The sequence below is a fragment of the Vitis vinifera genome, chromosome 16 (assembly GCF_030704535.1).
Source record: "Vitis vinifera cultivar Pinot Noir 40024 chromosome 16, ASM3070453v1".
Lineage (NCBI taxonomy): Eukaryota > Viridiplantae > Streptophyta > Magnoliopsida > Vitales > Vitaceae > Vitis > Vitis vinifera.
This window is the reverse complement of record NC_081820.1, coordinates 6,854,931-6,882,320: the sequence shown is the minus strand read 5'-3', so window position 1 is coordinate 6,882,320 and position 27,390 is coordinate 6,854,931. Positions and strand designations below refer to the sequence as shown.

General features: G+C 37.0%; 1 protein-coding gene across 2 annotated transcripts in view; it reads left to right on the top strand.

Moving 5' to 3' along the window:
• Window positions 1-27,390, top strand: part of LOC100247439 (protein ARABIDILLO 1) — a 53,461-nt gene that overhangs the window by 288 nt on the left and 25,783 nt on the right. For both annotated transcript variants that reach the window (XM_010663953.3, XM_010663952.3), the window contains exons 2-6: window positions 107-1,500; window positions 1,774-1,932; window positions 2,006-2,086; window positions 2,189-2,320; window positions 22,602-22,729. In XM_010663953.3, coding sequence (XP_010662255.1) covers window positions 163-1,500; window positions 1,774-1,932; window positions 2,006-2,086; window positions 2,189-2,320; window positions 22,602-22,729 — 1,838 coding nt within the window. In that variant the 5' untranslated portion in view covers window positions 107-162. The remainder of the gene's footprint in view (window positions 1-106; window positions 1,501-1,773; window positions 1,933-2,005; window positions 2,087-2,188; window positions 2,321-22,601; window positions 22,730-27,390) is intronic.

The following is a 27,390-nucleotide window of genomic DNA, read 5'->3' as shown; positions in this document are numbered from 1 at the left end:
TTTCCTATGTATATTTAAACTTGTGTATTCTGTGATGCTTTAGCTTTATATGGCATTCTGCAAATTGGTTTTGTTATTTACTACGAGGGCTTTCTTGTCTGCATAGATTGTTCGTTTCGGGGTCTGTAGTATTTGGGAAATTGGAACCTGTTTGATTGAGATATGACTCGGAGGGTTAGGCGAAAAGGGTCACAATCTAAGGACAAAGCCAAGGCAAACTTTCCGAGTTATTTGGAAATTGGGGATGCTATTAATGATGTTGACTGGACAAACTTGCCTGATGACACAGTGATTCAACTGTTTTCACGTCTAAATTATCGGGACCGAGCTAGCTTGTCATTAACCTGTCGATCATGGAGGCAATTGGGTTCCTCACCTTGTTTATGGACCTCACTGGATCTCCGGTCCCATAAGTTTGATGATAATGCTGCGGATTATCTTTCCTCTCAGTGTGCGAATATTACGAAGCTTCGGTTCCGTGGGGCTGAATCTGCAAATGCAATTATTAGACTTCAGGCAAGGGGTCTTCGTGAAATTAGCGGTGAATTTTGTCGGGATATTAATGATGCAACTCTTTCAGTTATAGCAGCTCGACATGAGGCGCTTGAGAGTCTACAGCTTGGGCCTGATGCTTGTGATAAGATCACCAGTGATGCTATCAAAGCAGTTGCTTTCTGCTGTCCAAAGTTGAAAAGGCTTAGAATTTCAGGTGTTCAGGTTGTTACTGGAGATGCCATAAATGCTTTAGGTAAGCATTGTGGGCAGTTGGTGGAACTCGGGTTTATCGATGGAGATAATGTAGATGGGGCAGCATTGGGGAACTTGAAGTCAGTTCGATTCCTATCAGTTGCAGGGACAAGAAACATGAAGTGGGGTTCAGCTGTGCAACCTTTGTGTAGATTGAATAGTTTGATTGGGATAGATGTGTCAAGAACCGATATAAGTTTGAGTTCTGTTACGAGGTTGTTGTCATTTTCCCAAAACTTGAAAGTCTTCTTCGCTCTGAATTGTCCAAAATTTGAGGCAGATGTTAATAATAGCACCAGCTATAATTACAAAGGAAAATTGTTAGTTGCCCTTTTCAGTGACATTTTTAAGGGAGTAGCCTCATTATTTGCTGATAAAATAGAGAATCAGAGGGAAGTGTTTTCTCATTGGAGGAAATTGAAGAATAGGGATAATAATTTGGATGAAATAGTGACATGGATTGAATGGATTCTCTCGCATTCCCTTCTGCGTATTTCAGAGAATAACCCGGAGGAGTTCAATGAGTTCTGGCTTAGGCAAGGAGCAGCATTGTTGCTTAGTTTAATGCAAAGCTCACAAGAGGATGTACAAGAAAGAGCAGCCACAGCAGTTGCAACTTTTGTTGTTATTGATGATGACAATGCTACTGTTGATTGTCGAAGGGCTGAGGCAGTTATGCAGGATGGTGGAGTAGAGCTGCTTTTGGACCTTGCTAGCTCTTGTCAGGAGGGGCTTCAGTCTGAAGCAGCAAAGGTGACCATAGTTATATTTCAAAGTCAATCCTGTTCATGGTAGAAATTGAACTTTGAATGGTTATTCTGGAGATCTGGATTGTTTTTTTTTTTTTTTTAAATAAATTATGTTGAAACTGAATGAAGTTTTAAGATGTTGAAGATTTCAAATTGAATGAAAAATCTTTTGTGATTTGCTTGAAACTAAGCTGGTCTTCAACTGAATTCTGAGGTTGATAATTTTGGTTTAGTTCATAAATTGGACCTGATTTCATTCTGTTGCTGAGATGTGCAGGCTATTGCAAACTTGTCTGTGAATTCAAAAGTTGCAAAAGCTGTTGCTGAAAATGGTGGAATTGACATACTTAGTAACTTGGCGAGGTCAATGAACAGATTGGTTGCTGAAGAGGCTGCTGGAGGGCTATGGAATCTCTCTGTGGGAGAAGAGCACAAGGTTCTTAGATGGAAGCTTTTTGATGATATCTTGTCCTTAAACCTTCTGATTATTAACTAAAGTTGATTTTTAGGGTGCAATAGCTGAGACCGGTGGTATAAGAGCCTTGGTAGACCTTATTTTCAAATGGCAGTCTGCTGGTGATGGAGTTCTTGTATGTTCCTTGCATAGCATGTATCGTTTTGTTTGCCTTCTATTTGGTTTGGGGATATGACAAGGTTAAATTGTGGGCTGGTCCTTGCATGCTTAATATCAGGAGCGTGCAGCTGGTGCATTGGCAAACTTGGCAGCCGATGATAAGTGTAGCATGGAGGTCGCAATGGTGGGTGGTGTCCATGCTTTGGTGATGCTTGCTCGGTCCTGCAAATTTGAGGGAGTGCAGGAGCAGGTATTCTTGTTTCTACTTTTGATTTACTGCATTTGTAACTTATAAGCAGATTTTATAGTTTAACTGCTTCTCGTTTCTGTCTGCAATTCTGTGTTGTGCTAGCCTTTGGGGAATGATGGTTATGCATAACAGTCCTTGTACTGGTATTTTTATATTAATTATATCGGGTATACATGGAGCATGCTGTTTTTCTTGATGTGTAACCTCATTTATGCATGCTGAAGAAGCTTACACACTATTTTTGGGTTCTTAGAGGATGGTTTTTTGGGGGGCTTTGGTTTGAAAAATGGCTTACTCTAAGTCTGAGAGTAGGTCTTGCTGGGGAAGCTCTAGAGTCCTTTCTATGCTTCAAACCTGGAGAACTTCATTTAATTTCCTGGTTCATGTTGGATTATAGCAGTATTTATAGGGGACCTCTGGGATTAGAAATTGTTCAGAAATGTTTTCCATTCTTTCCATTGGTCATGGAAAGACAGAAATAAAATGACTGCAATTTTAAAATTCACTTACTCTTGTTAGGTATAGGTGTTTGTTTCTCTAGTATTTGTGGTTCTTTATTCAGAGGTGTATTTGACAACTGTACTTCAAGATATGAAAGGTAAGAAAACGAAAAATTATCAACTTGGAACTTAGCTCAAGTGTCACATTTGCTTATTTATTAGAATTTCCCTTTGGAGGAGTTCATACTTAAGTCCTTAAGAGGGATATTTGTCCTAAATATACACTAATATTATGGAAAGGAAAAAAAAAAAGAAAAAAACAGGAGAAGAAATTTCAAGGAGATCATCTTGTTTTCTTTTTTCTTGGTTTGAGTGTGGGGGCTTAGGTTTTGGTTGGATATGAATTCATCATATGGATTCTATGAGAATTGCACATATAATTGAGGTGATTTAGTGCCCCAAAAAACTTTAGGACTTTTGAGCCCCAATCCTCCAATTTGTAGTAATACTACAAATTTGGGTTCACAATATATATTGTTCTTTAATATCTATACATGGAGAAAAAGATAAGCAGTCAAATCACAAATTTGTAATCATAGATAGATAGATAGATAGATAAATAGATGGTGGACTCAAATTCAAAACTTCTAATTGATCGAAACTCTAATACTATATTAAACCATCAACTTTTCTAAAAGTTTCAGCTATTAGGATTTAAACCCACAATGTATATCATGCTTTAGCACTCTATGAGAAAGTAGTAGGTTAATCAAATAGGTTTGTTGAATGATGTTTTTGCACAATTCTTTTTCTTGAATCAATAGTTAACACAAGAACTGTTTTTTAAAATGACCTTCTAATTTGGATTTAAGGTGGCTAGGAAAAAAGTAAAGCACTCCAACAAACTTTTAAAATCAAAAGAGGATGAAGATGCGGTGTGGAAAGGCCTAATTTATGGTGGAAACGAAGTCTTTTTAAGATTTTTGTGGATGAGTTTAGGGGGAAGGGTGGAAGGTAAGGTTCTGGAGAGAGTCAGAGGCTTCTCTAATGTTTCCGTAAAGTTTGGAAGAAAGGGGAAGGGGATACTATCTAGAGCTATGAAGTAATGATGCTGGTTGGCTCTAATGTTTTGTGTGCATTGGGGAAGGAAAATTTTGTTGGTGTTTCCAAAATGCTAGGGGTTTCTACGGGATAAGGTTACTTTGTCAAGAAGTTTCGAAACATGAGGGTATTCCATCCTTCCAAGATGAGTGCTTCTATTTTTTGGCTAAGAAGGTGCTTCCTTTAGGAGGCTCCCTAGTAATGGGTGCGGTGGTTACTTAGAATATTGAGAAGGGAGGGGCCTCAAAAGTGGTGGAGAGGAAGGCTCAAGATGAGATGGGAGACACAATGTGGATTCAAGTAGGTGAGAAATAGGTGAATTAGAGGGTGGAATCCTTGTAGTGTTGCTTAGTAGGTACATAGGGGGACTTCTTTGACCAAGCTCTAGAATTATCCCCTTTGAGGAGGCGACTCTTCCACAATTGACACTTGAGAGGGTATGAGTGCCTATCTTTGCTTGGGATGCCCTTAGCTTATTTGAATTTGGAGAGGTCTCTAATTCAGAGATGGTCTCAAGAAGAGGGTTGTGGTGCTTTAAGGATGAAGTGTTATCTCTAGATAGATAGGACTTGAGGTAGGGTGCTTCTTATCAAGAATTCATGTGAAAGAAGTTTAGGTGAAATTAGTGGGGCTACTTGTGCATTTGTGGAAAAGTGAGTAATTCAAATGAGTTGGAGACTCTTGTGAGGGACTTTGTGATTGTGGATGAGGATGTTGCCTTAAGGGGTAAAGATCTTGGTGAAGTTAGATGGGATGAAAGTTCCAGGTACGATGCAGGTGGTGGTGGATTTTTTCTGTTTTTCTATCCAAATATGGTAGGAAATTCTACCATGGGTGTGGAAGGTTATTCCAAGAGGAGGTCGCAAGGGCACATAGTTTAGGGAAGATGGGGCAATTAAGCTACATGTTGGAGAGAAAGTGGGGTGAGGGGAATATGCCGATCAATAGGAGAGCTAAGGACATGTCTCAAGTTGGGAAAAAGTAGTTTGAAAGGGGTAGTTGAAAAGCTTAAGGAAGGGCCTAAGAAAGCTAGCTTGAATATGATAGATGGATGTATGGCTTATTGTGAAAACAAAGGAAAGGAAAGTGGGGATAGGTGGCGAGGTGTCGTAAGATGGTTGGAGGGTGTAAAGGATTCCTAATAGGTGAGGGCCTAAGCTCTTAATGGACTGGCTGATTGTGTAGGCCAAAATAGGGTAGGCACATATTTGTCTTATAAAAGCATAGGCCTTTTAACGATAGTGATGGCCCATAAGGATACTATTTTTGCCTGAAGTTTGTTAAAGGTTAGGCTTATAGCCTAAGTGGAGCCAAGGAGGAGGCTATGGGGTAAGCTTTAGTGGACTAAGTGGGAGAAGAGAGATGGCCTAGGTGAGGCTGTTGGAAGTGTTGTGTTTAAGTGCAAAGGTGGCCTCAATTTGTGGGGCTTTGTCCATGGTAAAAGGGAGTCCCTATCTTCTTCTAGATGTGTTGGGGATTGGAGGGGATTGAAGTCAAATAAGGGTAAGATGGTTAGGGACAAATGTGAAAGCTCTCCTCTTAGTGAATTAGTGTGTTGCCAAAATGTATTCCATGCTTGGCCAAATGTGTTCAGAGTGCTCTTTTCCTTCTTGCATCTTCTTCGGGGGTTGAGATTTACTCATTTTCTCCTTTCTCTAAGGGTGGTTTAGCTATGTGGTATATGGATGGGAGTTCCTCTTGCCAAAGGGCTTCCTTTAAGGCTTTGGCATGAAGGAATTGTGTTGGGGGTGGGCAGGGGGTTTGGGTCCATTGAAGATGATTTTTCAAGATGGTAGATCAGTGGAATTCTCTAACAATTTCCAAAGGCCCCTTGAAAAAGCTTCAGGGAAGGAGAGAGGAGGGGAGTCCTCGGTTCCTTGTGGGAGCATGGGTAGATCTTGCTCCTTTGATGGCTATCCACTTCAAAGTTGGCTAAGTTTAATCGGTTTCTAAACATGCCAATTGAGGGATATGAAGCGGATCTTTTAGCCCTTATTAGAAAGATGGAGGCTAAGGAGGGGAAAAAGAACAAAACTCTAACAAAGAAGAGAAAGCTTCAATGTCTTCAAAAACCAAGGGGAGCTTTAAAATTAGAATGCTTCATGAATTTCAAGGGAGAGGGTAGGAAAGATGGTAGGAGAGGAAAAGGAGGTGGTAAGTAGTTGTAGTTGGTTAATGAAGATGTTTTTGTTTGGGTTTTCATAGATGTTTAAAACCTAATGAAGTGGAGAGAAAGGGAGGCTTTCTAAGCCAAGTTAAGGGATATTAGAGGTTTGTAGGGTGATCCTTGGTGCGTTGGTGAGGATTTTAACATAGTCAAATACTTAGGAGAAAGAAGAAATTGTATTAGCATTATTGTAGCCATGAGACATTTAAAGAAATCATTGAGGAATTGAACTTGTGTGATTTTTGATGACCGGCAGTGCATTCACTTAGTGCAGAGGTGTGAATAATCAATCTCTATTGAAACTTGATGGTTTTATAGTATCGAAAAATTAGGAGAACCATTTCATTGGTGTATTATAAAGCGTGTTGCCTCGACTAGGTTAGATCATTCACCCATTTTTTTACATGGAGGCAGGATGAGGAGGGGTAACTCCCTTTTGGTTTGAAAATATGTGACTAAAAGTAGAAGGTTTTAAATATCTAATAGGGGGTTAGTGGTTAGGGTATGGCTTTAATAATGCATAAAACTTTATTCTAGCCAATTATCTAATGTGAATGACTCACTATTCACTTGGTTTCTAGGTCAAAATTGTTAAATAGGAGAGATGACTGAGTGGTTCAAGGCATCTCTAACCTAAAGGCATCAAATGCCAATCCAAAGGTATGGATTTGTGATGTATTTGGCGATGTCTTGGTTAGAAAGGAGGCTGCCTTGAATCAGTTAGGTTTTTTAAAATTCCAAAGAGAGGCAAGAAATTCTTTTTAAGGTGGATGTTGAGTATGGAAGGCTTGCTAGTGAAGAGTACCTTCAATGACCCTTGTTGGAAGAAGCTCCCTGGAGGCAAAAATGAAGAGACATTTTTTTGAATAGCAAATTCACAGAAGGAGAAATTTCATGTATAGTCTCAAAGATGATGGTGTTCGGCTTTTAGAGAAGGAAAAGGTAACTTAGTCTTTTCATAGCCTCTTTTTGAAATCGGGAGACTAAAGGCCTAGCATTACCAAGATGGCTTTCGAATCTTTGGGTAAGGATGAGGTTGGTGGTTTGGAGGTGCCATTCTTAGAGGAGGTCTATTTAGCTTTGGCATCAATAAGTGGGGATTAAAGAGCCAAGGTTGAATGGGCTCACAATGGTATTTTGGCAGCATTTTTGGGACTTTGTCAAGCACGAGACAATGAGTTTAATTCCATGAGAACCACTCTTGAGTTAGAAACCTAAATGCTGCTTTCTTAACATTGATTCCAAAGAGAGGTGGAGAGGACTCGAAACATTTTAGACCTATTAGTTTGGTGATTGGCTTATTCAAGTTGCTTGTTAAGGTCTCAACAAATGGACTAAAAAAGGTGATGGGAAAATTGGTCTTTGTTTCTTAGAACATTTTTGTTGAGGGGAATCAAATTTTGAAAGCAGTGCATATTCCTAATGAAGCAATTCACTCAAGGTTAAAGATGTTTCTATTGGTATGTTTTGCAATCTTGACATAGAAAAGTTATAGACTCGTATGATAATGTCATTTGGGATTATTTGCTAGTAACACTTGTAAAAATGGGATTTGGACAAAGGTAGATACGATAGCTTAAATGGTGCATTTCTAATGCAAGTTTTTCAATGTTAGTAAATGGAACACCTATTGGTTTTTTCAGAGCTCTAGGATTAAAGCAAGGGAATCCCCGTTCTCCTTATCTTTTTGTCATAGTAATGGAGGTGCTTAGTTGTTTGTTGAAGAGGGCCATGGAAGGATGATTCATCCTAGGGTTTAAGGCTTATGGGAGAGGAGATTGGTTTGACTCATTACTGGTATACAGTTTTGTGATAAGAAAATCTACACTTGATTAAAATAATGTACAACTATCCCAATAATGTTGCCATTGAAACCTCTTGTTTTCAAACCAAAACAATTTCTAACTTTGAAATTGAAAACAAACACAAAGGCTAGCATGGGAGTTAGGTTATCTCCACAGGGAATCCTAAAACAAATTTTTATCATTAATCACTTTAGTCTAAAGAGATCTAGTATACAACAAAATCAATCAAAGAATGTAAGAATCATATTTTGAGATGTTCAGTCATGAACTGATTATGAAACAGAGATACCATACATTGATCTACTTTTCCTAAACATTGATATGAAGCAAAATCTTATCTCAGCACAGTTATACCTTTTTCTAGTGCTTAGGATAGTATTTCCTATCTCTTGCTTAGATCTGAGATTATCTTTTAGAAATCTGATTATCTAGCTTTACATTGATTAGATCCATTCCTATTTCAATTCCTAGAACCTCTGTTTTTATAGAAAACACTAGATGCATACACAACATACATCAAATGAATTCTTAATCATGATGAGAGCTAGTTCTACAACCAAACGTCAGAAGTATATACAAACTCAAGATAAGAAAACACAAAATTCTCAAATATATAATTAAGAACATTACAAAGAAATGCACCCACCCTCTCAATCTTCAGTGCATTGCAGAAGTTTCTCTGGACATCAACAAAATCTTTGCACTTTCAAGGCAAGATTTACAAAACAGATCTTGTTTGGCAGCTAAGAAAATCTATTAACAATCCTAGAAATCCTAATCTCTCTCTAAACTACTCTAGAAGGAAATTACAAATCTAAAACTACTTTCTTCAAAAAGAGAGTGCCTATCTTTCAAGATGACAAGCTATTTATTGACCTCTGAGCAACTCCTTGTCCAATCATGGCCTGACATACACACAACCAAATTCAAATGAAATTGCTACAGTTCAAATCATTGTTGACAACTATGAACCAGATCGATACAACTGTACAATTCGACGACCAAGTCGACACCATCTCTACATCCTTGTTTCTAGAAAGCTCTATCAAATTATGAACTGATGCCTTTCAACAACCAAAGATAGATGCTTTATGTATTAAAGAAAATATCGCATATCAAAATATATTCCCATATTTCTTTCTTGAAGTGATAACCAATGATACCTAACTCCTGTATCAAAATAAGCTTCTTCAACTAGAGATGAGTTCATTGGTTGTCAGATAGAAAAATTGATAACCCATGATAGTCCTTGATAATAGCTTGTTGTATCAATAGATATCGAAATTAACTTTGATAGAGGTACTGTAGCTTACCCAGAATCAGTCATTCTGGGACTTTATCGAAAGGGTGAAATTGATGCCACTGAGGTATTAGAAGTTTCTTCATTCCTTCTCTCGATACAGTGAATATGTTGAAAGGCTCAATACTGCTTTATTGCCCTGTATCAAAATGGTGATCTTGCCTTGCTTAACTTCTCTTTTACAACTCTCAATTGTCCCAATCTTGCTTGCTTCTTAAACTAACAAGAAAACTATAAGAAATGAATCAATTCTACATTTTTTTTTTTTTTTGATAAGTAAAGAAAATTCATTTAAAAAGAGACGCCTAAAGAGCGACTCAAGGTATACAGCCTATGTAAGGTATACAAACCTATACACCCGCCACCAAAAGAGACCAAAAACATATAAGAGACCCACCCACCAAAAGGCCCAACATCTTACAATGATCCCACCCAATCTATAAAATTCACCATCAATTCTACATCAATTCTCATTAACATTCAATATTAGTTTACAATTTGAGACTATGCACAATCATATCGTAAAAGGGTTGAATTAAATGTAAAATAGTCTTGATATGTCATCAATTAAGCCTTTAAAACTATGCATTTTACACTCAAGTCAGAGGTGTATGGGTGAAGGTGAAAAATCTTTTCTTTGCTAATGATAATCTCATTTTTGTGAAGCTTGTTGAATTTAAATGCTTTATCTAAGTTGGACTTTTATGTGGTTTCAAGATATATGAGGGTTGAAATGTGGGTTAGAGGAGGGAGAAGCTCCCCACCATGTATTTAGGCCTAGAGCTCCCTTCAAATCTCAGGCTGTTTGGAATTCAATGGAAGAGAAAGTTCATAAATGGTTGGTTGTGGAAAATCCAGTATCTCTTTAAAGATGGGAAACTCATACTTATTAAAAGCACTTTGGCAAGCTTAACTATTTATATGTCTCTTTTCATGATACTAAGAAAGGTGAGTGAGTTTGAGGATTGATAAAATCCAAAGAGATTTTTTCTGGCAAGGGTGTGCTTTAGAGAAAAGGCTACATATGATGGACTGGGTGATTTCATGCAAGGAGAAATGAAATGTTGGGCTTTGTAAGATCTTTCCATCCTCAACAAAACTTTGGTAGAGTGGCTTTCAAGATTTGCTTCAAAGAACAAGTTCATGTGGAAGCGGGTGATTGTTGGGAAGTATGATAAAGAAGAGGAGTGTTGGTGTTCTCAAGAAGGTAGGGCTAGTTTTGGGATAGGGTTGTGGAAGGCCATTAGGAAAGGTAGGTATGTGTGTACAACCATGGAGAAATTTGAATAAAATTTTTTCGAGGAAGACTTTTTCTGATACTTTACAATATGAATAGATGCAAAATATATAGGAAAAAGAAAAAAATATGTACACCTGGAACTCCTAGAAATTAGTTGTAATATACATGGAAATACATTAAAGAATAATCTTTTTTTTTTTTTTTTTTGATAACCGTGGATGTCCGGGCCAGCTTATGCGCACCTTGACTAATCCTACAGGGCCCTGAAGTTAACGATCGGGTAAACCTCTAGTGGCCCTAAAGGGACTCGAACTGGTGACCATTGGGGAGCAAACCTAAGGCCAGACCAACTGATCTACCCCTCAGGGTTACATTAAAGAATAATCTTTATTTCCCTAATTCTGATCCTATCCTTAGCTACCCAAGAATATTATGAGTTTGAATTAGGAAAAAATCTTGGCCTTAATTTTCGAAAGTCAACAAATAATTGGAGCTGTTTTTTTGCACTCCCCCTTAAGGTGGTTTGAAAATATCAATGAGACCTAACTTGTTGATTAGTATCTTGAATGCTTGCTTGAGTAGACCTTTGGTGAAGATATCTGCTAGTTGTTCATTAGTTGACATGAAAGGCATGTAGATTAATCCATTTTTCAACTTTTCTTTAATAAAATATCTATCTATCTCAACAAGTTTGATTTTGTTGTATTGCACCAGATTATTAGCAATATTTATGGCTACCTTATTATCATAGTAGAGCTTCATTAGTCCCTCAATCTTGATCCTTAATACTTCAAGTAGTTTTCTCAACCAGAGGAGCTCACACATACCTTAAGCCACAACTCCCAATTCTGCCTCGACGCTACTTCTTGCCACCACTATTTGTTTCTTACTTCTCTATGTTACAAGATTTCCACTAATAGACATACAATAACTTGAAGTAGATCTTTTATCTTTAATTGAGCCTGCCCAATTTGCCTTTGTAAATGCTTTTACTCAAATTTGTTCATCCTTTCTGAATAATAAATCTTTACCTAGAGTTTTCTTGAGGTATTTTAGGATTTTGTACACAACTTTTTAATGCTCCCCTTTAGGTGCATGCATGAACTATCTCAACACACTAAAGGGAAGGCTATATTTGGTTTGGTATGTGACAAATAAATCATCTTTCCCACAAGTCTCTAGTAGTTCTCCTTATCGACACTTTTACTACATAAGCCCAAATTTGTGGTTTGGGTCAATTGGAACTTTAGTAGGTTTGCAACCTAGCATTCCTACTTCCTTCAACAAGTCAAGTGCATATTTCTTTGTGTGACTACAAGACCAGTCTTTGAATGTGCCACTTCCATACCGAAGAAATATCTTAGAAGACCCAAATCCTTCATCTCAAATTCCTTTATAACTTCCTTTTTCAGCTGATCAATTTCAAACATATCATCCCTTTTCGGAATTATGTCATCAACATATACTATTAAGATGGCTGTTTTACCTTCCTTGGAAAATTTGAAAAACATGGTGTAATCTGAGTAACTTTGTAGATACTCACTCCCTTAATAGACTTTGCAAAATGATCAAACCAAGCCATAGAAGATTGTTTTAATCCATGCAACGATCGTTGTAACCTGCCCACCTTTTCTCTACCATAATTTTCTTCAAAGGTTGGTGGTAACTGTATATAGACTTCTTCAAGTTCACCATTTAGAAAAACATTTTAGGCATCAAGTTGGTGGAGAGGCCAATTTAAGTTTGCCACAAGAGACAACAAAACTCTCACAGTATTCATCTTGGCAACTAGTGCAAACATATCCCAATAATCAATTTCATATGTTTGGGTATATCCCTTTGCCACCAATCTTGCCTTAAATCGATCAATAGTCTCATTTGGTTTGTGTTTCACAAAAAAAAAAAAAAAATCCATTTATATCCAACATGAGACTTTCCTTCTAGTAGTTTCACCAAATCCCAAGTTCCCTTTCTTTTAAGTGTCCTAATTTCTTCCATGACTGCATTCTTCCACTCAGGATTAATGAAAGCTTCTTGCATGGACTTAGGAACAACTACACTGGACATATTAGACAAAAAGCTTTATAGGAATGTGAGAGACCATGATAGGATGAGTTTCTTTTCTAAAAGCAATAGGTAAATCAAGATCATCAACAATAGGAGAAGAATAAGAATTACTTGTGCCTTCCACATCAATGGATATCAATTCGGGTTCTTAACAGTGCTCTGATGGTTGTTTTGTCATCCCCAAATTAGTTCTCCTAGAGTAGACATGAAGCTTTGGTTGTGGTAAGCCTTCTTCCCTTAGTTGTTGTGTTGACATTCTAGATAGGGGAGACGACAATGATGAGGAAGGTAAGGAAGGGATAGCAAAATAGACAGGTGATTGAACAAGAATAAAAGGCACGCTCTTGGATGATGAGACGAGTAGAGGAATGGTTTCCCAAAACGAGGCTTCATTAAAATTCTCCCCCTGAAGGTGAGTGTGAGTGTGGGCATAATATGGTTGGTTTTAAAAAAGGTGACATTGAGTTTGACAAACATCTTTTTAATGATAGGATTGTAACACTTGTACCCTTTCTAGGTTGGTGAGTAACCTAGGAAGAGACCTTTAATGGATCTAAGGTCAAGCTTACTACAATGAGGATCATGGTCATGAAAAAATGTTGTGTAGCCAAAGATTTTTGGAGGAAGAAAAGTGAATAATTTTGTGGTAGAGTAAAATTGAGTGAAAATAGACAGAGGTGTGCAAAATCGAGGACTTGAGTAAGCATTTTATTTATTTGATAAGAAGCAATTTAAACAGCCTCACCCCAGAATTGTTTTAGGACACGATTTGTGAAGATTGAGATACCTCGAGAAGGTGTCTGTTATTTCTTTTTGTTACTACATTTTGTTGGGATGTTTAGAGACGAGTGATGAACAATACCATTTGTTGAAAGGTATGTACCAAGGATAGAGGAAGAGTATTCTTTCCCATTATCAGTTTGTAACACTTTTATTTTTGTTCCAAATTGGTCTTGGATCATATCATGGAAGTTTTTAAACACTCAACCTCAGATTTTTCCTTTGACAAGTATATCCAATACAACTGTGTGTGATCATCAATGAAAGTGGTAAACCATCGTGTTTGTGTAATGTTGTTTACTCTGTAGGGTCCTCGTATATTGGTGTGCACAAGGACAAAAGGAGCAGGTTTTTCATATAGTTGTGGCAGAAATTTAGCCTTTTGATGTTTGGAAAGTTGACAAAATTCACACTGAAGTTTTGAAACTTGTTTATTTTTTAACAACTTTCGAAACAAACGTTGCAAATAAGAGAGGCTAGGATGCCTTACCTATAAAAATAAATAAATAAAAATACATACAGAAGATAGGATGCCCTAATCTAAAATGCCATGACATAATTTTTTCAGTTGAAGATTGATTTGCCACTTGAGCTTGCCTTTCTAAGAGATTTTTCATCCTCAAAGTAGTACAACCCATTTATCTCTCTAGCTCTTGCAATTATCCTTCCTGAATCCAAATCTTGGAATTCACAACAATGGGATGAGAATTTAGCAACACAGTGACTATCTTTGGTAAATTTATTGATTGAAAACAAATTACAAGACAAATTAGGAACATGAAGAATGAAATTTAAGGTCAAGTTTTTTGAAATAGTTATAGACCATCGTCTAGTAGTTGATGATAATGTACCATCAACAATCCGTATTTTTGGATTCCTAGAATGATCATATGGTCAAAAGCCCCTAAATCAATGATCTATGAGACTTTATTACTTGGAATGGAGCTTTGAAGGTTATAGTGCTCAATGAATTTTAATGATAAAGGTGGCAGAAGAGGTCAAGGGACAACTGGGACTTTGTTTCTATTGGTAAATGAAAATAAAAGTTCTCTATTAGAATGGAAGAGGGACCAATGATAACAACAAAAGAAAAATCATCAAGTTAGTGGTCAACTCTCAAAGGGCGGATTTGGTTTGTATTCAGGAAACCAAGATCTAAGAAATGTCTAATAATCTTGTTTGATCTCTAGGGGTGGGGAGATTCTTAGAGTAGGGTGCTTTGAATTCGTGAGGGTTAGTAAGAGGGCTTCTGGTTTTTTGGGACAACAAGGTGTTAGGATTGATTGGCATGGAGATTGGAGTGTTCCCAATTTCCTATCGATTTAAAAATTGTGAGATGATTTTTGATGCGAACCTCAATCGACACGTTTTGAGACCCAACAAACAGTATTGGAATAATTGCCTAAGAAAGCTAAAATACAGATTTTTGATAGAACCTTGACCCAACGTTTATAAGTGAAACGTGAACCAAAAGTATAAGTAACAGACCTTGACCCAATGATTACAATGGAATCACGAACCGAAGGAATAAAGTTGAACGTCACAAGGAAGAATCCTTGATAAGTTCACAGTTCTTGAAGAACCAAAAGAAGAGCAAAGCCTCACCTTTTCTGATTGTTTTATTCAATAAAAATTATCCCTTATTACAATGAGTGCATGCTATTTATATGTCATGAAAAAAACTTACTAAATATTAAAACCCTAAATAAAAGTTGATTTGGTCTGAAATTAGCAGATCCAAAATAGGAAAATAGCTAAAAAACGTACTAAATATTAAAAGCCTAAAATTAAGGTAGATTTGGCTTGAATTTAGAAGCTCTAGAATAGGAAATAACTGATATGAAGCTGGAAAGTCAATCAGTCATTAATCCACGCCATAAATCATGCCTAATTAAGCCAGATTAACCCTCAATAGCTTGGATTTAATTTATTACACCTTCATCTTCTTTTGGGCTAAGCTTGGAATGTTTTGCATTAGAATCAGCCCAAATCTCTTGAATTAGCCCATGAAGTGCTTCTTTGATCTTCTTAGATCTTGCTTTAGTAATAGGCCCAACTGGAACATGCAATGGATCCTTGAATGCTTGTTGATTCTCATCAATTTCTATTGGGTCTTTACACGGGTGTATGACCCTTTAGCCAGGAGAGCTAGAGAGGCCTTCTAGGAGGAATTAAGGTCTATAAGGGGGCTGTGGCAGGACCCTTGGTGTTTAGGCGGTTACTTTAATTCAGTTAAACTTCCAGGAGAGCAAAACAAGACCTTAAAGTTGTCCTCAACTATGAGAAGTTTTTGGGAGGTTGTTAGATAGTGTACAGTTATTTCAGTTATTTATTTTTCCTTTTTTTTTCCTTATTGTATTATGGGTCCCATTAGCATGTATATATATACCCAAGTCCAATGTGTATTATTAATAGTTTTTTAATAACAAAAATTAGGGATTTTCCTTTTTCTCTTTTTTCACATGGTATTAGAGCCTAGGGAAAAAAAAAATCTAATTATTTCCGGTTTATCCATGAATCAATTCTGGGAAACCTTTCAATGACCGTGTTTCATTCTGGTCACCTTCCCCATCTCCTAAAGCTTTCCGGTCAACTGTATCGCCGTCAAAAAACCCTCACCACCGGCGACTTTTTTCGGTAAAGTCCTTTTTCGACACCGACCGTACCATCAGGTGCGCAAGGAGGAGATCTTCAAGTTTTGTCAAAGCACCGGAGGGAGAATCTCAGTCAAGTACCGGCCACGCGCGTTTCTTCTCTGACGGCCTGAACCTCACGCGCCGGCTCGTGAGGGCACGTGGAGCACTTTCTGGCAACACGCTTCCACCTCCAGCCTCGCTTGACGCTGTCTAGCCACTCTCCATTTGTGCTTGTGCCATCCGAGCCTTGTAAGTGCATTTTTTGGTGTTTTTGTCTTCGCCGGCCCTCTAAACAGCCTTTCTGGCGACCTCCGGTGACTTTCTCTCCACCCTGAGCCCTGCACGTGTCTTAAGAACCGCGATCTGAAGCCATATTAAGGCTCTCTTTGATCCAAACATATTTCGTTCTCCAGATAAGTAGATATGACTACTAAAAGTTCCATTTTTTCTTCTGTCATATCTGGATCTCCTATGATTACTTCGGAGAAATTGGTTGGCAGTGAAAATTATTTGTCCTGGTCTGCCTCTGTGGAGCTTTGGTTTATGGGTCAAGGTTATGAGGATCACCTTGTTACGCAGGAGGCGGATATCCCTGAGGTTGACAGAGTACAATGGAGGAAGATAGATGCATAGTTATGTAGTGTGTTATGGCAATCAGTTGATCCTAAGATTCTGCTCCATCTTTAGGCCTACAAAACATGCTTTAAATTTTGGAATAAGGCGAAAGGGCTATACACGAATGATATCCAACGTCTTTATAAGGTGGTTTCTTCTATTGTCAATGTCAGACAACAAGACATGGATTTATCTACTTATATTGGCCAGATTGCCTCTCTTAAGGAGGAATTCTCGCCTCTTACTACTGATGTTGGGGATCAACGAACATAGATTGACAAGTTCTTCATGGTTCTTACGCTTATTGGTCTCGGTCCAGATCTTGAGACCGTCCGTGATCAGATTCTTGGAAGTTTCTCGGTTCCATCCTTAAATGATGTGTTTGCTCGCCTCCTCCGTATCTCCTCTACTTAGACTTTACCATCTGATAACACTTTAGATTCTTTTGTGTTAGTTTCTCAAACTAACTCTCAAGGAGGACGCAGTGGTAACCGAGGTAGAGGCCAACGTCCTCATTGCACCTATTGCAATAAGCTTGGCCACACTCGTGATCGGTGTTATCAGTTACATGGGCGGCCTCCTCGCACTGCCCACGTGGCCTAGTCATTCGATCCTCAGCCGCCTCAGCCTCGGAGCTTCTCCACATCTCAGGGTATTTCCCTCACTGACAGTGAGTATGATGACTATCTCCGCTATCAGGCCACCAAGTCAACTTCTGTTACTTTTGTTGTTGAAACTGGTAATGTTTCTGCTCGTCTTACCCACACATCTTCTCTTGGACCTTGGGTTCTAGATTCTGGCGCTTCTGATCACATATCTAGTAATAAAGATCTTTTCTCTTCTATTACTACTACCTCTGCCTTACTTACTGTTACCTTAGCTAATGGTTCTCAAACTGTGGCTAAAGGCATTGGTTTGGCACATCCTCTCCCTTCTCTACCTCTTACTTCTGTCCTTTATACTCCTAAGTGTTCTTTTAATCTTATCTCCATTAGCAAAATCATGCGTACTCTTAATTGCTCTATTACTTTTTCTGATAAATTTGTGACCTTGCAGGATCAGAGTACGGGGAAGACGATTGGCATAGGATGTGAGTCTCAAGGCCTCTATCACCTCACCTTGCCTTCAACTCCTATAGTTTGCATTTCCACTGATGCTCCCCTCCTCATCCACAATCGCCTGGGCCACCCTAGTCTATCCAAGTTCCAGAAAATGTTCCCTCGTTTTTCATCTTTGTCGTCGCTTGTGTGTGAGTCCTGTCAACTTGGGAAACATACTCGTGTCTCGTTCCCAAAGCGTTTGAATAATCGGGCAAAGTCTCCTTTTAAACTTGTCCACACTGATGTTTGGGGTTCTTGTTGGACCGCGTCTACTTTAGGATTTCAGTATTTTGTCACTTTCATTGATGACTATTCTCGATGTACTTAGTTATTTTTAATGAAAAATCGAGCTGAGTTATTCTCTATTTTCTAGAAATTTTATGCTGAAATCCAAACCCAATTCAATATTTCTATTCGTGTGTTACGCAGTGACAATGCCAGGGAATATTTCTCTGCACCATTTACATCATTTATGTCCCAACATAGGATCCTTCATCAGTCTTCTTGTGCTCATACTCCTCAACAAAATGGGGTAGCTGAACATAAGAATCGACATCTTGTTGAGACAGCTCGTACTCTCCTTCTCCATAGTAATGTTCCTTTTCGTTTTTGGGGGGACGCTGTTCTTATAACATGTTATTTGATTAATCGTATGCCCTTATCTGTATTACACGATTAGATTCCTCATTCATTTCTTTTCCCTGACCAACCACTTTATTTCATTCCTCCTTGTGTTTTTGGTTGTACTTGCTTTGTTCATATTCTCACTCCTGGACAGGACAAACTTTCTGCCAAAGCCACAAAATGCATCTTCTTGGGATATTCCATACTTCAAAAGGGTTATCGTTATTATTCCTCTGAGACTCATCGCTACTTTCTCTCCATTGATGTCACCTTCTTTGAGGACTCACCATTCTTCTCCACCTCTGAGTCTCTTCCTGTTTCTCAGGTCTTACCCTTTCCCATTATCTCCCCACCTGATGCAGTGCCTTCTCGCCCACTTCAGGTTTATCATCGTCGTCATCGTGTCGCTGTTCCTCCTTCTTTGGCCGAGGTACCTGCTGACTCCCTTTTTATCCCTTCGGCTTCTCCTGCCCCGGCTCTGCCTCTTTGCTGACTTACTCATTGCTCTTCGGGAAGGTAATCGATCTACTCGTAATCCTCACCCTATTTACAACTTTTTGAGTTACCATCGATTATCTTCACCCTATTCTGCATTTGTTTCTGCTATATCTTCTGTTTCTCTTCCCAAGAGCACCCCTGAGGCTCTTTCCCATCTAGGCTGGCAACAGGCAATGGTAGATGAAATGGCTGCTTTACACTCCAATGACACTTGGGTTCTTATTGTTTTACCCTCTAGTAAATCTACAGTTGGTTGTCGTTGGGTCTACACAGTTAAGGTTGGCCCTGATGGTCAAGTTGATTGCCTTAAGGCCCGCTTAGTTCCTAAAGGCTATATTGAGGTTTATGGTTCTGATTATGGTGACACTTTCTCTCCTGTTGCCAAGATAGCTTCTGTTCGTCTATTGCTCTCCATGGCTGCTGCTATGCGTTCTTGGCCTCTTTATCAGTTAGATATTAAAAATGCTTTCCTTCATGGGGATCTTGCTGAGGTGTTTATATGGAGCAACCACCTGGTTTTGTTGCTCAGGGAGAGTCTGGTTTAGTGTGCAGGTTACGTCGTTCTCTATATGGCTTGAAACAATCTCCTCAAGCATGGTTTAACCGTTTTAGTTCTGTTGTTTAGGAGTTTGGCATGTTTCGCAGTACAGCAGACCATTCCGTTTTCTATCATCATAACTCTTCGGGGCAGTGTATTTATCTGGTAGTTTATGTGGACGACATCGTCATTACAGGCAGTGATCAGAATGATATTTAGAAACTAAAGCAACACCTTTTCACCCACTTTCAGACTAAAGACTTGGGGAAACTCGAGTATTTCTTAGGGATTGAGATATCTCAATCCAGTTCCGGTTAGGTTCTTTCCCAAAGGAAGTATGCTTTAGACATCTTGGAAGAAACCGGTATGTTAGACTGTAAACCGGTAGACACTCCTATGGATCCAAATGTCAAACTTATACCAGGACAGGGAGAGCCTTTAAGAGATCCTGGGAGATATCGACGACTTGTAGGTAAACTGAACTACCTCACCATTACTTGTCCAGACATTTCTTTTCTTGTAAGTGTTGTTAGTTAATTCCTACAGTCACTATGTGATAGCCATTGGGATGCTGTAATCCGCATTCTTCGATATATCAAAAGCACACTAGGCCAAGGTGTGTTTTACGAGAATAGAGGTCATACCCAGGTTGTTGGTTACACAGATGCAGATTGGGCTGGCTCACCCACAGATAGACGTTCCACTTCCGGGTGTTGTGTTTTTATTGGAGGTAACCTAATATCCTAGAAGAGTAAGAAACAAGATGTAGTGGCCAGATCTAGTGCTGAAGCCGAGTATCGAGCTATGGCTCTGGCAACATGTGAACTCATATGGCTGAAACATCTTCTTCGGGAGTTGAGATTTGGAAAGGATGAACAGATGAAGCTCATCTGTGACAATCAAGCCGCTTTGCATATTGCATCCAATCCAGTCTTCCATGAAAGGACCAAACACATTGAAGTTGACTGTCACTTCATTAGAGAGAAGATCACATCAGGATGTGTGACGACTAGTTTTGTCAATTCAAATGATCAACTAGCAGATATTTTTACTAAATCTCTCAGAGGTCCTAGAATTAAATACATTTGTAACAAGCTTGGTGCATATAACATATATGCTCCAGCTTGAGGGGGAGTGTTAAATAGTGTACAGTTATTTACTTCTCCTTTTCCTTTCTTTTCTTATTGTATTGTGGGTTCCACTAACATGTATATATATACCCAAGTCCAATGTGTATTATTAACAGTTTTTTCAATAACAAAAATTAGGGATTCTCCCTTTTCTCTCTTTTCACATTAATCAAAATGTCGAAAAGAGATGTGAGGTGGCAGGGACATTGATGTGCTCAGATCTTGAATGGTTTGGCCGTGGAGTGAGTTCATAAATCAATAATTTAAATGTAATGGGATAATTAAAAAATTTCAAAATAATTAGGTTATTCTTAACTATAATTGGTGGGGATTCAACATATTTGAGAATTTCCAACGCAATTTGGAAGTTATTCATATTACATAATATTTGGGCAGTTTGAAGAATGTTGCGATTGCTGAAATCTATGTATATATTTATGGTTGTTCAATTCGTAGAATAAATCAGATGAATTATCAAGATAAATTAAAACTCTTAGAACAATCATTGCAAACAGACTTAGAGTTGGTTGAATCCTTTTTCTGGAGTTCTTACAAGTGGAGAGTATTGCAAGTGATATAAGGAACAAGTTAATTTAGAGGAGTTCAAAGAAACGAGTTTGCTATAGTCCTACCACAAGGCTCTGGTTGCACAATATGGCATCTTTCCCTGCTATGGAGATAGGGGTGTTTCAAAATTTCTTAAAGGCAGGTTTCCTCGCAGGCAAGCAATGTGGGAGAAATTTCCAACAAAAGATCATCTAATGAAGCAAAGTTGGGACATTGTTCATAGATGTTGTCGATGCAAATGCCAGGAGGAATCTGCTAATGACATCCTAATTTTGTTATGAGTGTCTAACTTATCGAGTCTGAGTGTTTCTCTGATGTGAATTATGTTCTCTCCCATAATTGGTTAAAGCATGATGCTTGGATGACATGTTGGTTTTGTAGACAAGAGGTGCAAGGAAGTTTGAAAATTGCTCCTCTTTGTTTTGGTTGGACTATTTGGAGAAAGGACAATAAAAGAACTCTCAAGAGTGGATCAATCAGAGCTAGTGGAGAAAATTTTCTTTAATAGACAAACAATTCATTTCCTTGAATTGCATAAGAAACCCAAAGAAGGGTGATTTATCCTTCCAAAAAACATGAAATTTGACTAAAAAGAAGATAGAAGCATTGAATAAAAGCAAACATGGAAGTCTAGAAGCAAAAGGCACAAAAAATCTTCTGATGCACAACAACTCCAGAAAGGAAACATGATGATAAGTGGTCATAGAGTTAAAAAAAAATTCCCTTACAAAGACTCTAGTTGAGAGGTCCCATGCTTCGGTGGAAAATCCACTATCTAACTAGTTGAGTGGAATCGTAGTAAAAAAGGACTCCAAAACTCTAGAAACATCAATGATTTGACGCAGCCAATTATCATATCTCCAATGACATGATTAGCATTCCAAAAGATGAAAATAGGGAAATCACCTCCACAGTGAAATTGGGTAGTGCCATAGTTATAGTCAAAACCAATCTCTCCAAGAGGGCCTGAAACTTCATCTCAATAGCTAATGCTAAAAGCAGAAAATTTAAAGGCCTTGAACATGCTACCCCATGCTCCTTGATTGCACCTCCTGTCCCAGCTAGTCTAGTTTACCTGAAGAATAACCATCAAGTTTAGCTTGAGAGTACCTATTGAGGGAGGTCTTCATTCAGTTTGCATCTTGGATGCACTCCTGGATGAACATACAATACTTCAATTTTGCCATATGAAGCACAAAGGTGTCCCGCAAAAAACATGTTTGGCTAAAGCTAGGAAGGACAAAAATGTACAGCCTTGCAGAAAGCCCCCATAGACCTCCATCTCTTCTAAAATGGTTTGGCATTTCTCTTGACCCATATCATCCAAATCAAAGTGAGAAAGACCACTTCCCACAAAATTTTGCCTCTAGGAAGAGAATATCAAAACCCAGAAAGGCAACAATGATTATGTCTACCACACTCTTGGAAATGATCCAAAGCATCTCTACCAGCCTAATAACCTATGACAAGGCCCTAAGGCAACTAGACAATGAAGGAAGAGGTGGTCAACCAACTCACTACAATACCAGGTTTCAGTTGCTCCAACTGCACATGGATGTGTATGTCCATGAACAAATTAGTGACAGTATATACATTTGTATTATTTGTAAATTATGCTCTATGAGCAAATAATTTAGTTGGAGAGGGATTGAGGTTCTTCTGTGATTGATTAGGCTGCTCGTGCCTTGGCTAATTTGGCTGCCCATGGAGATAGCAACAATAACAATTCTGCTGTTGGGCAAGAGGCTGGTGCACTGGAAGCACTGGTTCAACTTACTTGTTCTCAACATGAAGGGGTCAGGTAATTTTTTTTTTTTTTTTTAATTATTAGATTTCACAAAATTTTATATTTGAGGTGTGCTTCATGTTAGCAGTTGTTTTTCTTTTTAGGACCATGAATAATCATTTGTGATACAAATTTCAGGCCATCAATTGATAAGAATTGGCTTGAACTTTTTTCACCTGAGATGAACCAGAAGAGTTCAGTGTCTTATACTTTTAAGTTGAATGGTGCATTTTCAATCCTATCATAAACTGACTCTAAAACTATTTTTGTTTGGAAAAAACCAACTCTAATTGACGAAAGAATTGAACTTCAAAAACAATTGAAGATAAGGAATGAATGAATAAAACTTCAACATTATTATTACTCTGAAATGAATTTGTACATTTTTCTATTGATCTACTTGCAATAGTTTGCTAGTTGTAGATGGAAAAGTATTAGTAACAACAAGGAGAAAAGTAAATTTAGTAATAAAGAATCCATGGTCCAACTTTAAAACATGATTAGAAAAATAAGGGTTAGTCTCTAAATATTTATAAGGATCAAAGCACTTGTACTCTTTATGTGCTTTAGAGTGTTCCAAAGAATACACATTTGATGAATTGAGGATCAACCTTGTCTTTGTTTGGAGAACTATGAACAAAGAAAACAAACTCAAACTGTAGAACAGAGAGACCATGGGACAACTAGGCATTACACAAAATATAAAGTTTTATTGCATAGAAGGATACTGATTTATAAAGTGACATCCAATGAAAGCAACATCATCTTATTAAAATTTTGGAACTCTGATATGAAACATAAGGAACAAGCAACATCCAACACATGCTAATTGTTCCTTTCATTAACCCCATTTTGTTTGGTTGTATAAACACATAAAAATTAGTCTATAATTGTAGTTTATAGTCAAGAGCGTTATCAAATAAAAAATACCAATTGAAGATCAAATTGATTTTTATTTAGTCATAAAAAAGTTTAAATACAACTAGTACTTCACACTTTTTTCTTAGCAAAAATAACTAGGTAATCTAGGAAAAATCATCTATAAACTAACAAAATTCCTGAATCCTTAAATTTTAGAGATACAACGTTACATTTAAATAAGCCAAAGTAAAAGGGCTTGAACTTCTATTATTAATTGGAAAAGATAATCTATGGTGTTTGCCAAGTTCACAAGACTTACACTCGAGTTTATTCCTAATCTTTGGAAATAATCCTAAAGAATGTAAGTGCTCCAAAGAAGCATGATCTAATCTATAATGCCACTAAAGAGGAGTAACAAGTGAAGAAAGGGTAGCAACAATAATTCTTTTTGCTAGAAAAGCATGACCCAATTTGCAATGCCAGTAGAGAGGAGTAAAGAGTGAAGGAAGAGCAGTAGTATCTGACATCTTTTAATCATGATACCAACTTTCAAACTATTTGTCAAGATAGTAGATCCCTATTTGCTCAAGCTCTCCATTAATCATGCTTTTTGTGTGGAGATCTTGAAAAACACAACGAGAAGGAAACAAGGTAACAACATAATTAAATTGTTTGGTAAGATAACTAACATACAACAAATTAGCATGAAATGTAGGTCCGTATGGAATGGAATTGAGTTTGGATGAAGACAAGGAAATGAGATGGATTACTCAAGCAAAAAATAGATGAAAAAAAATCCATTAGCAAGGACCGAGGGTGCATTAGAAAGTTAACTTAGAAAGTTATGAGCACTCCCCAAGTATATGACAAGAATCTCCAAAAGCTATAACGCATGGGAAGGAAGACTAACTAGAAGCAAAGGAGCATGTGTACCCAAATGTGCCAATGTAACCATAGGAGCACTAATGTCAGATTCAAAGGAAATATTTGAAGACAATTGAGCTAGTTTGTTATAGTCATCCTAAAACAAACTAGTAGATTTCATATTACCATTAACAATTTAAATAGAGATACGAACATCAACTCCATCAATGGAGGGGAAAACATGATTATAGAAAAAATAATAATGCATATATTGAAATAATTTTAATGAAGAAATTAATATATGTATAACAAATTTATAACCTTAGACTGATAAACTCAAGAAATAATAATATATTGAATTCGAAACACATTAATACTAAAATGATAATATATTTAATTTGGATATATTGAAGAATATAAAAGAAATGATAATATATCTATATAAGTATTTTTTTATTTAAAAATATTTATAAATTTATATTTGGCTTATAAGAGGATACTTAATACATATATTTTCATGTACTTATTACACAAAAGGAAAATTGGTGCAGTGGCTTGTGCCATTGCTCTCAAGCTTAAGCACCTGGTTCAAGACTTCATGTGTGGGCTTTTTTCTTTGCTTTTCATCTAAATGCAATCCCACATTAGAAACATCAAAGAACACAAACATCTATTTATTAGATGGAGTGCTTGTAGTAAACGGTTAGCTTTTATGCGGGTTGGGCTTGATTGGGCAATTGGGCTTGTGTTCTTGGATACTTGCAATAAATGCATGGTTTGTTTATTAAATAGAAAGATAAATGGGGAGACATGCCTAAATAGAAATGGTGAGATGTGCTGATAAGGAGTTGAAAAGTTGGCCATATCACCAAAAAAATTGGAATTATATTGATATATTGCCAATAAATCCACTACAAACATAAAAAAAATCCGAAAAATCTGTGAAAGGAGATATTGAGTTGGATATCATGTCAAAGCCATCCGACACTCAACATATCAACGAAAAATTGGCAATATTTCCTGATATTTCCCGTCCATGCCTACAAGTTTTAAGTCAAATTAATGTGAGTAAATAGTCTTCCCTATGCATACTTGTTTACCTTAATTAATTAGCATGTTGTAATTATTCTGATTATTCCTAAGCCATCAATTAGCATGCTCCAAGTGTTCAAATAAGCCCAAATAAATCACATAATTCATCAACCTATTTATTATTACTTCAAACCAACTTTGATTTTATTAATTAAAGCAAACTACACAAGCAAACCTTTGCTCCTTCCTTTAAAAGATACTTAAATTAAAATACTTAAAACCCTTATTAACTTTAGTTTATAATTAAAACATGATTATAACTAATTAAATTCAATTTTCAAATAAACTTTACCATTTATTTGCTTTAAGAGATTGTTTGGAATTCAAATATACAAAAAACACTAACCTTTGTTTTCTTTCTCCCCTTATCTCCTTCACTTTCTCTCTCTAACTTCTGTCTATAAGCCCACCAGTTTCTATAGAGATTGAGGCTACAAATGAAGTCGAACAATCTTTTTACATAAGGTCTAAAAGCAAGCATGAGGTGACAAGCTTTAAAGCTACTATTAACCAATATTTTCCAAATTGTACTTAAGTCCCCCTACTTGTAGCTTTTTGTGCTTTTACACCTACCAATAAGTCCCTCAAGTCCTCTTAATTAAAATTAACCCCCATGGAGCTAATTCATGAGCTTAAGCTACTAATTAATCATAATTAACCTTAATCAAAGATAAACTTATAATTAAATATGATTAGTGTTAAACTAGTTTTAACCTCTTATTAAGTACATTTAAGGTTAAGTACTAAGATAATCATTATTATTAATTTAATTACTACTAGGTATTACACCTTTAGTTTCATTGGAATAATTTGAATTCCATCCTCTCTCCAAATTTGTGATCACTACCAAACACTACATAACTATTAAAGGGGGAAAATAGGTATTACAGGACTTTCAGAGAAGGAAAGGAATGTTAGATAACTTCAACATTGATGCGAAGTTGCACTATACTTGCATGTCACACCATGACCATTGATACATCCGAGGACACATCTCCCACACTAGCAGTAAGAGAATTGTTATTGTACTTAAGATGTCAGACTAGTACTTATATCACATAGGCATGTGAAGTGACTTAACACTTGGATGTTGTAGCATGATATTGCAGTATTGTATTGTATCATAGGGATGATAATACAAATAGGGATTTTTCCGGCTAATATTTTGTGATCTGTTTGGCTAATGTTTTATGATTCTTTTTTATACCATTTTATTTGAGAGAAATAGTTGTCTTATTTATTAAGAAAATAATAGGCATGGCTACTGCAGTGGGGTACTAGATCATGGGGAAGAAAATGAAACTAAATTTTTTTACAGCTAGAGCTCTAAGATTGATGTTTTGATACCATGTTATTCAAGAGACAAATATCAACCTAGGTTTTTGTAGCTAGAGTTCTAGGATTGATGTTCTAATACCATGATATTTAAGAAAAAAAGTTCTTATTCATTAGGAATATGGTACGAAGTATAAGTGTATATGTGTGTGTGTGATATTCAAATAACACAAAAGTCTAAACTCCCCATGTTTTTTCTCTTATTGTTATCTTTTGTTTATTATTCGTAAACATTTATATTCAAATAACACAAAAGACTTATCCTTTTTCTATTGTTTGAATAGTAAAATTCACTTTTTCAGCAAACGATTCTTTTATGCAATTGTATGCTATAGAAATTGAAAGGAAAAAAATATTTATACTAAATAACCATGTCTGAAGTAAAATAAGCTTATTCGATATATTCCCCATATCCACAACCATGTAAAAGTTGATTAAAAAAAAAATCAAATAACCATATCTGAAGTAAAATAGGTGTATCCAAAAAAGATCATGCATCCATAATCATGTACAATTGAAGTCGA